General features: G+C 47.4%; 1 protein-coding gene across 14 annotated transcripts in view; it reads left to right on the forward strand.

The window, feature by feature from the left end:
- Positions 1-15476, forward strand: part of AKAP13 (A kinase (PRKA) anchor protein 13) — a 322135-nt gene that overhangs the window by 202387 nt on the left and 104272 nt on the right. Inside the window, exon 1 of one of the 14 annotated variants that reach the window (XM_010832174.1) lies at positions 5234-6596. The exons of the other annotated variants lie outside the window; for them this stretch is intronic. Coding sequence (XP_010830476.1) covers positions 6516-6596 — 81 coding nt within the window. The 5' untranslated portion in view covers positions 5234-6515. Of the gene's footprint in view, positions 1-5233; positions 6597-15476 lie in introns of those variants that run through there. 14 annotated transcript variants of the gene reach the window in all.

Here is a 15476-nt window from a genome sequence, read left to right on the forward strand (position 1 = left end):
TTAAAATATTAATGTATTTTAAAGCCACATTCTTTGGGACCCTTTGAAAATTCTAAAAATGTTAAATGTTTACAAAATACCTAGTACACTTTAAAGAGGAAAATGTATAAAGTGGGGTTTACAGTAAAATCTCGTGATTATAGTATAGAAGAGGCCTGTTTTGATATGTCCAACAAAAAGGTGTGGGAAGTGACTTACTTCACCACAAGCTTATATTTGTCTAGCAGTGTGGTATGTCTGTTGAAAAGAAAGGCAGTTTGATCTTAGTCGTCCCAGTGTACTCAGCACCAGAGGGTTTTTGTCTTGGTGTTCGCATCACACAAAGGACACCCACTAACTGAAGGGCCCTCAGTCGGGTACCCTGTAGCATGGGGAGCAGTTGTGGGAACCACGAGCCAGAGGAGAAGCTTTGAGGAGGGTAGTGAGTCATGATGAGTATCTTCAGATACTCATTTAAAAGCTGCCATAAGAAGTAACTTATGTTTGTTCCCTGGTGGCTCAGAGATTAAAGGGTCTGCCTGTTTATGTGGGAGACCTGGGTTCGATCCCTGGGTCGGGAAGAAGGAACTGGCAGTCCACTCCAGTATTCTTGCCTGGAGAACCCCATGGACGGAGGAGCCTGGTGGGCTACAGTCCACAGGGTCGCAAAGAGTCGGACATGACTGAGCGACTTCACTTCACTTCACTTCATGTTTGTTCCCAAGAGGAAAACTGAGAACAGTACAGCCACTCATTCTGAAGGAGACCTGGAGACAATTGTCAGTAAAACTCTTCGTCTCTATGCTGGATGTGTGCATTCTGATTTTTGTAACATTAACATAGTGAGAAGCTATTTAAAAAACTAAACGTCAAGTATTAAAACGATGGCAAAGAAGTTGAGTCCAGTTAGTGTAATAATACACTTTTTCTACCGGTACTTTCTAAAATTAGGAACCATTTGTCATTTTTATTGAAAAAATAGTCTTTTTCTGTCCTTTTTCATTTTTGTAAAATCAGATGTGAAAATGCCAATGATTGAAAAAAAAAGAATGCCAGTGATACGAGAAGTGAGTTCTAGTTTTGTTTCCTGAAACTTTGACCTACGTTTTCTCCCTGAGAGTTCTTTCTTTCAGTTTAGGGGATTACTCAAGGCAAAATAAGATGCATGTGGAAAGAAAAATTTCTCAAATCGAATTTAATGTAGACTCATTCGTTGTGTGACCTCGTTGTGGTTTAGTTGCTGAGTCGTGTCCAACTCTTTGCGACCCCATGGGCTTTAGTTCACCAGGCTCCTCTGTCCATGAGGTTGATGCTCCAGGCAAGCATGTTGGAGTGGGTAGCCATTTCCTGCTCCAGAGGATCTTCCTGACCCAGGGATCAAACCTGCGTCTCCTGCGTTGGCAGGTGGATTCTCTACTACTGAGGCACCAGGGAAGCCCACATGGCCTGATACACCCGACTTAAACTCAGTGGTACTTTTCTGCATCTGTAAAGTAGACAGTGACATTTCACCCTTTAGCTTTTTATGAAGAATAAACAAAATGGTACATGTGGGTGCAGGTGGCACACAGGAAGCACTCAGTAAATGTTATTAATAAGTCTTGCCTCCAGAAGACCTGTCCTAGAGGTTACATTGTCCATCACCACTTTTCCAGACGAACTCTGGTCTGGATGTCTGCCTTTCTCCCCTCCTTTTTCCTTTTCTATCATCAAGCTGCTGGTAATTTTAGTAAAATTTAACATTTGTGTGCTTGTTCCATGAGACCTGTTTTCCTGTGAGGTGCACAGGTTGGTGAAGAGACGTTTCTAAAGCTCTGTCTTGCTCTCTTCCGTCTTAATTGCTTCTTGCTGCTGCCATCAGCTAACTTGTGTTCACATTTCTTCTTGGAAAAGGTGAGGAAGGATTAAAGCAGAGGGACTGCCAGGTAGAATTGCTGGTTGGCTGGTCGCCGCCCTCCAGGTCTTCCTAGTCCCCTTTCCTCTTTTAACCTTCCTGCAACCTCCAGAGCTGGGCGTGGCAGAAATGCAGGGGAGGGGGCCTCTGCCTTGCTCTCCTGGATCAGCAGCGCCTGATCAAACACCCAAACTGAAATGGAAAAGGAAATCCTCTGTGGGCGCAGTACAGTTGCTATAAATCCTTCTCATCTTCTCTCAAATACTCAGGTATCTTATATGAAGCAGACTTAGTTTAAACAGTCTGGAGTTGCTCAAGTGGAGGCTGTTAATAAGAAAAAACAGTATAAATGTTTTATCTGTATTTTAGTAAATTTTGCCACCAACAAGTTTGTAGGTCTTGATGACTATTTTTAAGTTAATGAAATCATAGATTCGTGAAAATTGACGACTCTGCTAGTCGCTTCCTTCCTTTTCATTTCATGTGAAAAGTGGAGGTGGGAAATATAATTATGCAAGAATACACTGCATGTTTTCTACAACAGGTTTTGAGAGAACTTCTCAATTCCTTTTTCTTTCTCCACTGCACCCACATCCTGTGAGTTATTTGGCAAGTGATAAAGATTTGTTAGTCTCGGGCTGACCATAGCAGATCAAGAAGGAACTTCAGATATGACCTAGTGTCCAGCCCTTCTCACTCCCCAGTTCTGGAAACCTAGGTCCAAGAGTCAGTCTAATTATCCCAGGGTGCGCAGTGAGATGTGACAGACCTAGGGATGGAAAGAACCTTTCATATTCACCTTGTGCTCCTTGCAGAGACACATAAACATGTTAAATTGATCATTGGTGTGTCTTCGAGCCAGTGACAGGCTACCGCTGTGTGTTCAAACTTTGAGGTTACAGAACAGATGTTTCAGCAGCAGCAGACACCCCACTCTCTGACCACAATGTTTACTGGCCTTTGTGTTCTGTTTGGGTCCTCAGTATACCCACTAGATGGTGTCCTATTTCAGAAACTTTGCTATGGGGCTGCAGGTAGGGTTCTGCCCTCACTAAAAAGCAGCCAAATAGCGCTGACCCATAAGAACGTTTAAATAATTTGGATAAGGTGTTAGATCTTGGAATTAAATATCGAAGGAAAATTTAACTCACGAACAGAAACGCTCTAGTTAAAGTAAAATTCATAAAAATATTTTTATACTTTGTTTTCTGGAATCTTTAAGATACATCAGGCCTGTGGTATGAACAGACTTTTAGCACTGGTTGCTTCTATTGAAGAATGTAGGCCTCCTTGCTTGACTTTGAGTAAGCTCTGGAAGTTGGTGGTGGACAGGGAAGCCTGGCCTGCTGCAGTCCATGGGGTCACACAGTCCCCACGACTGAGCGCCTGAACTGAACTGAGGCCTCCTTGTTGTGGCTGGAGTGTGGGATGGAGGGAGATATAACTAATCTTGTGAACAATTACTATTGTGAAAAGAGGTTGTAAATAATAAACGTATTTTACTCTTTAAGTTCCCAAAATTAAAGGAAAAGAGACATATCCTCAAAACGAAGCTTCATAGGTCTCAGCTTTGATTTGGAAATAAAACGATTGGTTTCTGAGTTTCAAAATCCTAACAGAATAACTGCTCGGCAGTTGCAGATGTTTTTGATAAAAACTTGGAACTGTCAGATCAACAACGAAAGCGCAGGACCGCAGACTCTGTCTTCTGTGGCGAGTATCGAACGGATCCAGAGGGACAGCAAAGCAGGCTCGTGTTCCCCACCCAGGGCATGTGTTCCCTGCCCAGAGGATTTGTTCTCCAAGAAGGAACAGAATACGCAATTACAGTTCCAAATCCTCTTAACATGTTTATGTGTACCAAGCAGCTAGGAAGTCTCAATTTCCAGCCTGTAGCGCAAAGCCAGCATCTCAGCAGAAATTAAAAAAAAAAATTAAACTGTCTCAAAACGGTAACCTGAGCCATTTCAAACAGTTGTATCACTGTGAAACAGATTTCTTTTAAATTTCTTGAGGGCAGAGATTTTGTTGTTTGTTTCTCTTGTTTGCCTTTGTTGCAAGGCAGCATACATGCAGATAACAGAATGCAGAGTATCTGTTCAATCAGTAGATTATCTGCATTGAAGTCAGTAGTTAGACGAGACTGGGAATAGAAAGGCTTTATGGTGATTAAAGCATCTATGATCCCTAGGGAGAAGCCTGGGAACCTTGGAAGCAGGAAACATTTGATTCTAATTAAAACAGAAGGGAGCGGCAGTGGGGAATAAACCATGTTGAGGACAGAGGGGAGGCGGCTCCGTCTTTCTGTGGGGAGGAGGGAGAGTTCTGAGTGACAGTTTGGTGAAAGTTCGTACAGGAAAGATAATAAACCATCCATTTTCCCCTGCACCAAAACCTAAAGGATCTTTCCATTCGTATCCTAGACCACATAGTTTTCAAAGTCGTCGTAAGTCGCCGGCCAGGTTCCCACCCTTTGGGTAAGCCCGAGTTAGAATTTTATTTACAGCTTTCTACTCTCTCTCCAATCATCTGTTTTCCATTGTCACTCATGAAAAGCAACATCTGGTTCACTGTCCACGTTGGTAGCGTCACAGCGCGATGCTCTCTGTGGGCGTATGGGCAAGGGGAGGGCCCGTCTGCCCCACCCCGTGGATGAGACTGGGATGGACGGGCTGCAGGCTTTGAGCTGGTTGAGCCACAGCTGCCGCGTGTCCGGGGGAGCAGGGAGGTGCGTCCTAGTGGGGTTTGCTGCCTCGCTCTCCTTTGAGCTGGTCAGCCACTTGACGGCCTGGCCAGAGGGCATGGTGAGTCACCAGCCCATCTCTGCCTCTTTTATTGCTCCTGGAAAGCCTCTCCATCAGCTCTGTTAGATACTGATGGAAATTTCGGTATTAAATCTCTTCTCCTTTTGCTTGTGGCGTTGGAGCCCCCTCACCCACACTGGCAGGGCCAAGCCAAGGACTCCGCCTGTGGCCCCTTGAGGGAAACGTCAGCAGCCTGACTCTCCTAGAAGGAGAACATCCTTTCAGTTTTTCCATCTCCACTCCCTGCCACCCCCACCCGCCCGTGTCCTCCCCAGTTCTTTCTCCTCCTTTCCCATCCAGATCATTTCTGACACCAGCGAGATGAGTTCTGGGGCAGGTCCGCCTCTGATGATCGTGGCTAGGGTGGGGCCAGAGGGTGGGCGTGGGGAGTGACAGAGCCCCCGCGGGCTCGGTCGCGAGAAGGGGAGAAGGCCCTCCAGGGGCTCCCCTTGGCCCCGCCAGTGCGGCTGACACGCATGCCCGTGCACCGGTCCCTTCTCCTCCTCTCCTCATCACTGGTCTAAAAGCACCCCTCCCTCCCACCCACCCCATCACTCCCTTCCTCTCTGACAAAAAAAAAAGAAAAACCTAACTGCCCTCTTGATCTCTAAGCCTTGCCGGCCACTTCCGTAAGCCCTTGTGGGTCCTGGAGACATGTCCCTGAAGGCTCAGGCTAGCATTTTTCTCACGTTAAATCACTGGTTTGCGCCTGGCAGGGTGCTGCAGCGTGCGCCCGGGGCAGTGGCCACTTCCCTGACTTTGGGGGACAGAGAAGCGTGTCGTGCTCGCCTGCGGTGTGCAGGATGCCCGCCCCCCCCCCATCCCCACGCCGCCCCGACCTCACCCGGGGCAGCGGCTGGGGGGGCTCTACAGAGCCTGTTTCATAGGAAGCAGCGGGAGAGGAGGAGGAGGAGGAAGCCGGCTGGAAAAGGAAGCTTTGTTTTTCTCCTCTTCGTCTGGGGATGAATCATGTTCCCAGCACTGCCTTTAGGTTTTCAAGCCTCGAAGGCTGCTGGTGCTGAGCCGAAAGGGCCAGTCGTGACGTTCCTGAGGGAGGGAGGGAAGAGGGGCCCGCGCCCCAGAAGGGAGGGAGCATGGGGGGGAGGAGTGGGCTCTTTTTTTTTTCCTTCCTGCTTTCACTCCGCTGTCATTAGACTTTTCAGCTGAAATCAGAACCAAGCCCTGCTGCCTGGCGAGCAAGAGGCTGACCAGAGACTCCTTCTCTGAACAGAATCTCAGAATTTCAGTTTGCTTGCTTTTTTTTTTCCCTGTGAAGGAAATACTGCTTTTCCTTGCTTTTGTTTTTTAAGCAAGAAGAGGTTTTCATGAGAAAATTTTGTCCTGCCATCCCTGCAAAGTAGAGCTGTCTTCCCTTCTTCTCTGCTTGTCTTTTCCCGACAAGGCACATACTGGATTTTTTCTCGCCTGCTCTGGGCTGTTCCCCGCCACGTGCGTCGGCCGGCATGCGTAGCCCGTTAAGCCTTCATTTTTCTCCTGGAGTTATCGCCCGTGATGGAAACAGTCTGTGCTTCTCTCTCCGTCGAGATCTGACTAAAGTATAGCATCCAGGGGCGATTACTGTGGATACTGTGAGTTGGGCGTGCATCACCCCGGGGCTCAGGCACTGCCAGGAAGTTCTCCGTCCGGTGAGGGACTTGGGGTCCTGTGTGGTTTGACCCCCTCGAGGTTTTCTTCATAGAGGAGTCCGGACGGCAGAAACCCCCTCCGGCTCCCCGCGAGAGGTTCAGACCTGGGGGCTTGCGGGAGCACCCCGACCCCCCAGGTTACGGTGGGTCCCGCCCCTGCATCTCGTGTCCTCTCTGCTGCGTTTGGACAAAATGTATGAGCGGCACAAGAGGCGCTACAGCCTGTGTGACATCTCCAAGGTGGACAGGACCGTGGATGTGGTGCTGCTGAAGGTAAGGGCCTCCCGCAGCTGCCTCCTGCCTCTGAATCCAGTAGCTGGGGCCCTGGCCACCCTGTACTGGGAGAAGAGCTGAGAGGCGTGTGTGTGTGTGTGTGTGTGTGTACAGTGGGGATTGTGGAGTTGGGTTGGTGATTTTAAGGTTCCTAGCAGAATATCCCACTCCAGTGTTCTTGCCTAGAGAATCCCAGGGATGGGGGAGCCTTGTGGGCTGCCGTCTATGGGGTCGCACAGAGTCGGACACGACTGTAGCAGCTTAGCAGCAGCAGCAGAATATCTGACCAGCAACAATGGGGACTTAAAAATCATCGAGTCACTTAGGTGTCAGCGTCATTTTACTTGCTTTAAAGTGGGTTCTTCTGCTCAAGAGAACCTCCTACTCTTGTAAATCGCAGGTGGAGCACTTCACCGTCAGTTGCTTTTTTCCAGAGAGGTCTGTCCCCAGCGTCCCCACCCCAGGCCCCATCTGTAGAGGCATCATTATCTGTCGGTCTCTCCCCGTCTGCCTCTGTCTCCCAGTCTGTCTTTTGCCTGAGTTTTTTTTTTTTTTTTTCTCTTCTCTTTCTGTTCTTTTTTTTTCTCTCACAACTCTTGGGGGGAAGATAGTACTTATTTCCTTTGGAAAGATCTCCACTCAGTCTGTTTATCAAAGTGGCACAGTGGCCGTTTTGGCTTGGTTTGACTGCTTTACAGGTCTCGCCTCTGACTGTTAATTGCTGTGTTTGTTTTCTCCCGTTAGTGATGCTGGCTGTCTCAGCAGGATGGGGGCGGGGCCTCTGGCCAGCTAATTGCTCACAGAAGGCATCCTTGAGTCTAAAATTAGTAAGAACTCCTCCAGCCATAAGGTGGGAGTCTGGGAATGTTGGACGACTCAGGGAGCACTTTTTGGAAGTTTAGCCATTTTCTGGCAAAGGCAGGGGAAACTGGAAACCAACCAAGTGCTTCAGGGTTGCCAGAGAACCTCAGTACCTGAGCTGATGAGGGTGTGGAACCAGGGGAGTGCAGGCACAGGAGGAATGTATTGTCCCGGGCAGGGAGGTAGGGGTGCTTTCGCATTGATTGACCAGTTCAGTTTATTACTTGAGACTCCCTCGTTTTTTCCACTCATCCATTGAGGCCAAGCATGGCTCAGAAAGCTAGACACAGATGCCAGTGAACTGAGACCACCCTTTGGGACACCGATGAGGGGCTGGGTGGAGGGGTTGCGATCGTGGGGAACTGCCGTCTGTCCGCCATAATCTCCATCATCTGGTGCTCTGACTTGCCAGGCCGAGGCTCAGAGCAGTGGGCAACTTGGCATTTTGAACTTGATCCAAGATCTTATTCATGTTAGTTCCTCTGAAATGTGAGCTCCGCTATGAAGTGACAGTGATGTTTTTGTTTTTGTTGTTTCTGTCCTCCTCTGTTTAGAAGAGTCTAGTTGTTAGGACCTTTACGAGCTTGACTCTTTATGACATTGGGCTTCCCAGGTGGCGCTAGCCTGCCTGCCAGTGTAGGAGATGTAAAAGACGAGTGTTCAATCCCTGGGTCGGGAAGATCCTCTGGAGAAGGAAATGGTAACCCACTCCAGTGGTCTTGCCTGGAAAATCCCATGGACAGAGGAGCCTGGCGGGCTACAGTCTATGGGTCACACAGAGTCAGACATGACTGAGCGCTTTGCATGCTTTATGATGTTCCCTGTCTGGGGAAAAAAGGGAAAGAGGGGAGGGAGGATAGAAAATCTCAGTCTTAGTGTCACAGGAATGTGGTGCATTTAAAACCGTGCTGAAATACGTAATACTCTCCACTCTCCCAGGCATGAGAGCCCTTAGTAGTGGAGCTAACTCAGCACAGGCTTACTGCCTTCACAGATGCTGTTCTACAGTTTTAACAGAATGCTTTTATATACGTTACTTGATCTGAGAGGATTGGTCAGGCAGCAGTGGTCCCTGAACTCCCACCCCAGACTCCTTTTCCTAGGAAGAGTTTGAGGCGTCTCCTGAGCCTGGCTGAGGAACGTGAAAGACTTGAGTGATGTGATGTTTTGGGTTTTTTCTCCGCACAAGGCCACAGCTCATAAAGGATGTAATTTTTTTCTCTCTCGCTCTTTTTTTTTTTTTTTGGATGTGCCTGTATTTGTATTCTTTTTTCTTTTTTTGCACCATACAACCTTTACATAACCAAAGAGTTTCAGTAGAAGAAACTTCACTTCTCAGAAAGCAGGCATTTATTACAAATAAGGAAGCACAAAAAGTCCTGAAAATACGCTATTTCTAGGTTGAGATGAGATGGGCAGCTTTGGTGCTGATTCTTTGCTTTGAAGACAGAGAAGGTCACATCACTGAGAGATCTACACAAAAACAGTATTAATGATTTGTTCAGTGTTGGGCATGGTGCTCGGTCCAAGGGGCACATGGGTCTTCAAAGTCTCCATATTGCTTAAAGACAGGCAACAGACGGAGAAACAAAAAGTACACATTACTGTAAGTGACTTGATGGATATAAACAGTGTGCACTGTAAGAAGTGCACACGATGGGGAGACATTTCAGGTAGGAGATCATTCTGAGGTTCTGGCATTTGAAAAACTGGTGTCCAGAGAATTAGAAGATGCCAGCCGCTGCACCTAGGGAAGGCGTTCTGGAAAGGATTGGGGAGGTCCTGGGACGGGGAAGGATGGGGGAGGCCGAGGTGATGGGAGAAAGCTGAGCAGGCCGGGCCTGGAAGAGCCAGGCCTTGACTGCCATCGGGAGGGGTTTGCTTTGCTTGGGTATGTTACTTCTCAACTTATGTTTTTAAAAGATCGTTCTGGCACGTGGGAGTCACTCAGGCTGCCATTATGGTAGGCCTGGCGTGATGGAATGGCTTTGTGGTCTCCAGTGGGCAGGCACTTAACCTTTACATCCCTAGTATTTGTTTCATCTTATGGGGAAAAACATTTTCGGATAGTCGGTAATTTTCTCACAGCTCATCCTAGGTAATAGGATGCAACCCCAGACGTGATTCTTTTCAAAGCTCATGTTCTTTCTTAGTCCCCTAGACTTCTTCTTTGAGTTGGCCAACACTTTTATTTCATGAATGTGTGTATCTGTATCTATATGTATATTTTAAAGTTTTAACTGCTACCACTTTTTCAGTATGAAAAGTTGATGTCATTCACTTCTTTCCCAGTGTGGGGATTCTTTCTACAGCACTTTGAATTCAGATATGAATCTACCATTGTTAGCAGCCTTTCCCCCACAATTTTTTTTTTTTTTAATTCATTCAGCAGTGGCCTCCTCACTTCTTTCCATTTTGAATTTGTTTTTTAAATCAGTGTTTTTAAAGGTGTATTATATTGAATGTGTGAGCTACTTAAGTTCCCAAGTGACCATGTGCTATGTTCTCACTTCCCTTTTCGGTGGAAGATTTTTTTTTTTTTTTTTTTAATATACCGAGGAGTTTGTAATTTTTTTAATCTATTCATTATGTCTAAGCACTCAAAACAGTGTCCCTAATTTGTGTTAAATGCTCAGTAAGTTTTGTTAGTTGAATGAGTTCATCTGTTAAGATTTGTAAGTATGGGTTCATAACACGTCATGGTATGTGAACTGTGCTTAATGCGCTGGGATGGCTGGGGTAAAGAACAGAGAGATGAGTTGGGATAGTCATCACAAAATCCGGACCATGACCCTGTCCTTCTGGTGTCATAACGTTTACAGCTCCATTCCTTCCCACTGGCATCCGAATAATTCACTGTGAATTAACTTGAAAATCCTATCGTCTGTTATGTGCCCCTCCTTTCTGAGACTTTGCATTCTGACTCGTTCCCTTCGTCAGTTCTGTTCAGTGACTTTCATGGAAGCTCTTCTGCATCAAAGCCTTCCCTTGGGATTTTTCCCAAGGCTGGGTACACTGGTCTTTATCCTCACATCAGCCGTTGCTTCCCATCATCAAACCCAATACATACTGAAATCTTACCTTCTTCTTGAATTTTTTTTTCTAATAGTAAAGTAGGTTAATCGGAGAAGGCAATGGCACCCCACTCCAGTACTCTTGCCTGGAAAATCCCATGGATGGAGGAGCCTGGTGGGCTGCAGTCCATGGGGTCGCTAAGAGTCAGACACGACTGAGCGACTTCACTTTCATGTTTCACTTTCATGCGTTGGAGAAGGAAATGGCAACCCAGTCCAGTGTTCTTGCCTGGAGAATCCCAGGGACGGGGGAGCCTGGTGGGCTGCCGTCCATGGGGTCGCACAGAGTCGGACACGACTGATGCGACTTAGCAGCAAAGTAGGTTAATAGTGTTCTTGGCTCCGCTGTCCCAGTACACACATACATACGTGTCACTCCTCACAGTATCCCCCCGTGCCTGGGTGACTTCTGGCTGCTTATGGTAGGTAAATGGCTAGTAACTATGAATCATGTGCAGAATGGGATACGGAAGAATCTGAATCATTGGCAGACACCCTTTGGTATCAATAGGCCCATTTTCCTCAGCACCTTTCAAAAGCCTAGATCTGTGTATTTTTGTTTGGGGGTCGCACAGGGCCCTCATTGCAGGAAGAGAGCTCTTCATTTGCTTGTGTGGGATTCTCTAGCTGTGGCACACAGGCTCTGTCATTTGCAGCAGGTCTGCTCAGTGGTTGTGGTGCCGTAGTTGCCCCTCGGCATGTGGGAATCTTAGTTCCCTGACGAGGGATCGAACCCGAGTCCCTTACATTGGAAGGTGGACTCTTAACCACTGGACCACCGGGGAAGTCCCTCTAAAGCCTACACAAGTTGGTGAAAGGAGCCTTTGTCTTAACACAGTTCAGTAGCTAACTCATGATCACATTAAGAGACTGTTCTTAACACAGGAGGACATCACACCAAGTGTCAGGAACTTGCTGCAAAACTAGCATGCCAAAGACAAAGAAGTCAGAATCCTAGATCAGCTACTGACTTTAACCCAGGGACCATTTCTGTTTCACTAGTTTTATTACTTTGGGTACTTGCAAAAATATTGCCCACTAGTAACAACATGATTCTTCCTGTTACTGATGATTTACTGACAGCATACTTTGTAACTAGTAAGTCAGAGTAGCAGATGAATGGTGAAAAGGTTTGCAGCCCTGTTTTGTGGACACTGAGTGACAGTTTGTACAGAGGACGACGACCCCCTCCCATCCGTGATGTTCAGGCAGGCCACCTGGCCTCATCAGCGCAGGAGTAGTTTGTCTGTAAGCCCAGCGTCATCTTCCAGGAAATACACATCCTTTAACAAGTCTACTTGCTCAAAGACACTTCCATGCCGCTTCAAACAAAAGACATTAGGAGGCAAAAGACGACTGAAGGCAGCTCTGCCTGTCTGCTCAGTTACAGTCTGATTCCCTGAAAAGACTTTTGACTCAAGTGTTGGCTCCCCTGTCCGGATGGTGGGGTTTCTGCTTCCTTTTGTTCAGCCTTGTAACTCCAGCTACGTCTCCTGAGACATTGGCAAAGGAAGTAAATACAGGCAGTGGCTGGGAAGGCTGGGTGTAACCATGAGCTGTGTTATTAGGATGTTCGAATATAAACAGTAGCAGAAACACTGCCCAAAACAAGGCAGTTCCCTCTCCACTGAAAATACGCACGGCTCTATTTTCTGACTGATGGGAACACAGTTTAGGTGTGGTTTAGATCATTCCAAGGGACCCGAGGCTTCATGAAAGGCGTGAAAAACTACCAGGATGGTCAGCATTTTTTTTGCATCAACTTCTCCCATCCCATGTTCCGTATGCACTGTAACTCACCAGAACTTTGGATGCTCGGAGCCTGTAATGTCCACAGTCTGACTGTCGTGGAGATACAACGTGGACAGAGTTTGTTTTTTAGCTAAAGAATCACAAATGGAGTCAGAGCCAGAAAGTGGTTTTGGGTGGCTTATTCCTCCAAAAGATGTGGATATTTAATGGCACAGTCTCATTTCCAACTGCTTGCTAAACAAAATTTCAGAATCATTTTGATCTACTCCTCCTACCCATTTAATCAGTTGCCAGTCTTGTATTTTGGTATTAGTTCAGAGATTCCATAGAGCAGCACCTGGATAAAGGGCCTTATTGTTTCCTTTGTTTTCTTCTTAATCTCAAATTATTAGCAGTCTCAACACTGTCGTTTCTGGTCCATCTCCTAATTCTGCTGGCAATCAGATTTCCTGCTAAGCCTAGGCTCAAGATGGCTAAAAAGAGTGTCAGTGGTACAGAGAACAGTCTGTCACCCAGTAATGTAGAAACCTGGGTCTTAGCGGTCACCTTTTGGAAAGGAGACTACCGTGAGAAGAGATGTGTTACCGTAAGTATGATCAGGGCCTGGCATTTCCTCTGGCCTGTAGCAAGCGCTCTGAAAACATCCCAGTGGAGCCACGCGGGGTGTGTGGCCTTTAAGTTATCTCATTGTATGAGTGAGAAACAGTGGAGCTGTTGAAAAACAGACCTGAGACGAGGGCAAATGTATCGGTCACACCGGTGTTTCTGAAACCAGGCGGGAGGAGGGAGAGAGGTTTTGTAATCCAGTTTCTGCCTCTTAAATGGCTTGCTTGTGTATACTCAGCGCAGTACTTGTCACACGTGAGCATGATCTGCTTGGGGCTGCTGTCACTGTGTACAGGATGTGGTCGAAAACGCTGATGCCCCTTTTGACATTCTTTCCACACTCGTGTCTGAGGACTCTGTCCTCTGGTTAATGGCACTGACCACGATTGGTAGCATCTGGCCCAGATTACCAGCGCTGCCTCCAGCTGTGGGCTGCCCGACAGCTTTTCTCTAAACACGCTCGCTTCTTGGAACTGCCGCACACCCACTCTGTTGTTGTAAGGAAATACATAACATTGACCACACTTGAGTGTACAGCTCAGTGGCATTAAGTACGTTCACATTGTCGTGCAGCTGTTGTATCACCACTGTCCAGAACTTTTTCGTCTTTGCAAACCAAAGCTCTGTACTCGATAAACAGTAACTCTTCGTTTCCCCTGCCCCCAGTCCCTGGCAATCACCGTTCTGTTTTTTTGGCTCTAGAATTTGACTACCCTAGGTATCTTATGTAAGTGGCATTGCACAGTATTTGTCCTTTCATGACTGGCCTATTTCACTGATTATGATGTCTTTGGGGTTTATCCATGTGGAAGCAGGTATCAGAATTCTCTCCTTATTTTAAGGCTGAATACTACTCCGGTGCATGTATATACTACCTTTTGTTAATCCATTCATCTGTTGATGGCCAGTTGGGTTGTTTTCCCCTTTTGTCTATTGTGAATAGAGGTGCTGTGAATGTTGATATGGGCACCTGCTTTCCGTTCTTTGCGGTGTGTGCCCAGAAGTGGAACTGCTGGGTTTGGGTCGTATGGTGATTCTGTTTAAGTTTTGGAGGAACCCCTGTACTTTTTTCCACGTTTTTACATTCCTAAGAATTTACGTGCACACAGGTTTCAGTTCTCTGCATTCTCACCAACACGGGTTATTTTCTGGAGGTTTTTTGTTTGTTTGTTTTGGAGTGTGTGTGTGGTTTAAATACAGTGTGTGTGTGTATGTGGTTTAAATACAGCCATCCTGGTGGGTGTGATGCAGTGTCTCCCTGTGGTTTTGATTTATTTCGTTCCGTGACTGCGCACTCGCTGCTGCGCTGTTTCTGTCTGCACGCAGCCAGCCTCCCGGTTTCTTCACCTGCCGCTGTGGATCACCCGCACGAGCACCACCAGCAGCATGTCTTTCCTCTTGGCACGTCCATGCGGCTCCCTCTCCATTTCACACTTTTCTCACCACCTTTTACTCGAGCAGATGAAACTAGCGCCAGTCTTTCTCTCAATATTGATGACTTTTAAGCATCTGAAAGGCATCTTGACACTTCAGACTCAACCTAGTCAAAGAGAAGGCACCACTACCGTCTGCTCTGGATCTCCTGTCTGTTTCTAAGCGTGGAGTCTTTATCTCTCTCTCATTTCTGTGGATTCTGCCCTTTGTACCGGCTCACTGGCCTGCTGCTTCCTCGGTGTCCCACTGGGGCCACACGTCCCCAGCCCAGGGACGCACCCTCCAGACCAGAGCTGCCTAGACTCCTCTTACTGGGCTGTGTCCTGGTTGTTCCATGCTTTCCTTCCTTGCTTGCCTGTAGAAAGGAAAACTTCCTGCAGTTTTCCTAGGATAATACCGATTTTTTCACTCCCTTGCTTATGTAACTGGGGTGAGGGGCTCACCTTGGTGGAGACTCACGGCTGCCATGTCTCCCATTCTTTCCTCAGTCGTACTTCTGACCACCCTTGGGCTTTTCATACTCCTCAAAAACTTGTAAGAAGAAGTCTCTACTCTGAGTTGTGAAGCCGTCTCCAGAACCACTGACTGGACACACACACGCGTGTTTCTGGGAAAGAGCGGTCCCTGGCTTCCCTCAGATCCTTGAAGGAGTCTGTGCCACCGAAGGCCACGAACTCCAGCTCTGAAATGTCCTGGCGGCCTTGCTCAGCCTCTCTTTTCCATGGCAGGCAGGACTATCCAGTCTGGAGTCCGTGGCTGTGGAGGCCTGATAATCCATGAGCCCATATGGTTATATGCATTGTCCTGGGATGTGGAGGCAGGTACAACCCTTGACGCTTTATAGTTAGTTTATTTTTGGCTGTTCTGGGTCTTCGTTGGTGCACGGGGGGCTGCTCTCTATTTGCGGGTTTCTCACTGTGGTGGCTTCTCTGGTTGCAGAGCACAGGCTCTAGGGCGCGTGGACTTTGGTCCTTGCAGCACGTGGGCTCGGTGGTGGCAGCTCCCAGGCTCTTGAGCACAGGCTCAGTAGTTCTAGCAAATGGGCTTAGTTGCTCTACGGCACGTGGGATCTTCCCAGATCAGGGATGAAACCCGTGTCTCCTGCCATTGGCAGGCGGATTCTTAGTCACTGAGCCACCAGGGAAGTCCATCC

This window comes from Bison bison, unplaced genomic scaffold (assembly GCF_000754665.1).
Source record: "Bison bison bison isolate TAMUID 2011002044 unplaced genomic scaffold, Bison_UMD1.0 scf7180017860443, whole genome shotgun sequence".
Taxonomy (NCBI): domain Eukaryota; kingdom Metazoa; phylum Chordata; class Mammalia; order Artiodactyla; family Bovidae; genus Bison; species Bison bison.